Source organism: Plectropomus leopardus, unplaced genomic scaffold (assembly GCF_008729295.1).
Source record: "Plectropomus leopardus isolate mb unplaced genomic scaffold, YSFRI_Pleo_2.0 unplaced_scaffold10508, whole genome shotgun sequence".
Lineage (NCBI taxonomy): Eukaryota > Metazoa > Chordata > Actinopteri > Perciformes > Serranidae > Plectropomus > Plectropomus leopardus.
In genome coordinates, this window is record NW_024611072.1 from 1 (window position 1) to 1,489 (window position 1,489).

Here is a 1,489-nt window from a genome sequence, read left to right on the forward strand (position 1 = left end):
TGTCTCTTTTGTGGGATTTCATGTGTTTGGATAAACTACCACTCTGTGTATAAGATTTGTGACAAACTGAGCAGCTGTATGGTTTCTCTCCTGTATGCGTTCTCCTGTGGGAATGCAGTGTGCCACTTGTACTGAAAGCTTTCCCACACTCTGTGCACCTGAATGGTTTCTCTCCTGTATGAGATCTCATGTGACTTGTTAGACTCCATTGCTCATTAAAAGCTTTATCACACATTGTGCAACTGAAAGGTTTCTCTCCTGTATGAGTTCTTATGTGTATCTTCAGTTTTGCATTTTCGCTGAAACCTTTACCACAAACTGAGCAGCTGAATGGTTTCTTTCCTGTATGAGTTATCATGTGTCTCCTTAGATTCCCACACTCATTGAAAGCTTTACTACACACTGAACATATAAATGGTTTCTCTCCTGTATGAGTTCTCATGTGTATCTTCAGTTTTCCACTTTCACTGAGTACTTTCCCACAATCTGCACAAGTAAATGGATTCTCTCCTGTATGAGTTCTCATGTGAATTTTTAGATGCCAAAGCCCTTTAAAAGCTTTAGTACACACTGCACAAGTATATGGTTTCTCTCCTGTATGAGTTCTCACGTGTGTCTTCAGCTTTGACTTGAAGCCAAATCTTTTCCCACACTCAGAGCAACTGAATGGTGTCTCTCCTGAATGAGTTATCATGTGTCTTTTCAGATTTTTCTTGACGCCATATCTTTTCCCACATTCAGAGCAGCTGAATGGTTTCTCACTGACAGGAACTTGATTATTTTTCAGAGAGTTTAAACCTGACTGAGGTTCTCTGGTCTCCTTGCAATCATCAACACTGACTTCAATCTCAGGTTCAGAAGAGTCTCCAGTCTTGTCCTCAGTCTCTGGTTGTAAATGTGTATCTGGATGTGAGTTCCTGTCTGGTCCTGGTCCTCCACAGTCCTCTCCATCAGCTTCTGTTTCCATCTGTTCAGTTAGTCTTTGACGAAGCTGTGAGGACTGAGGTTTCTCTTCATCATCTTCACTCTTCACAGGGACAGGAGTGAATGGGAACTTGGTGATATCAGCCTCCTCCAGACCTTGAAGCTGCTCTCCCTCCTGACTGCTCCACAGCTCCTCCTGCTCCTCTTTAATGTGTGGGGGCTCTGGGTCCTCCTGCTCCTCTTTAATGTGTGGGGGCTCTGGGTCCTCCTGGTCCACACTGGACGGGAGAAGCTCTTCTTCTACCACCAACAGCTGCTGGATGTCTGCAGGACATAATGAAGCACAGACACATTACTGACTTTCATTAAACTCAAACCAAAAAATGAGTAAAACAATCAGAAGTAGCTTGAATCATCATGAGATTCTTAGAGATCTTATTCTGAGGATGAACTCAAAGTTCTGCTGCTGAACAACCAAAATCTAAACAAACTACTCCGACAGATTGTTGATACAGGCAATTAATGGTTTCAGTTTCTGTGTGTGGACATGAGCAAAAACACACAA

General features: G+C 42.8%; 1 protein-coding gene across 1 annotated transcript; it reads right to left on the minus strand.

Annotated features, from left to right (window-relative positions):
• Positions 1-7: 7 nt before the first annotated feature.
• LOC121963226 (zinc finger protein OZF-like) lies at positions 8-1,261 on the minus strand (the record flags this gene model as incomplete). The annotated part of the gene is made up of 2 exons (XM_042513544.1): positions 8-395; positions 630-1,261. Coding segments are annotated over 2 exons (1,020 nt in total), but the record flags the coding sequence as incomplete, so codon positions are not given.
• Positions 1,262-1,489: the final 228 nt, after the last annotated feature.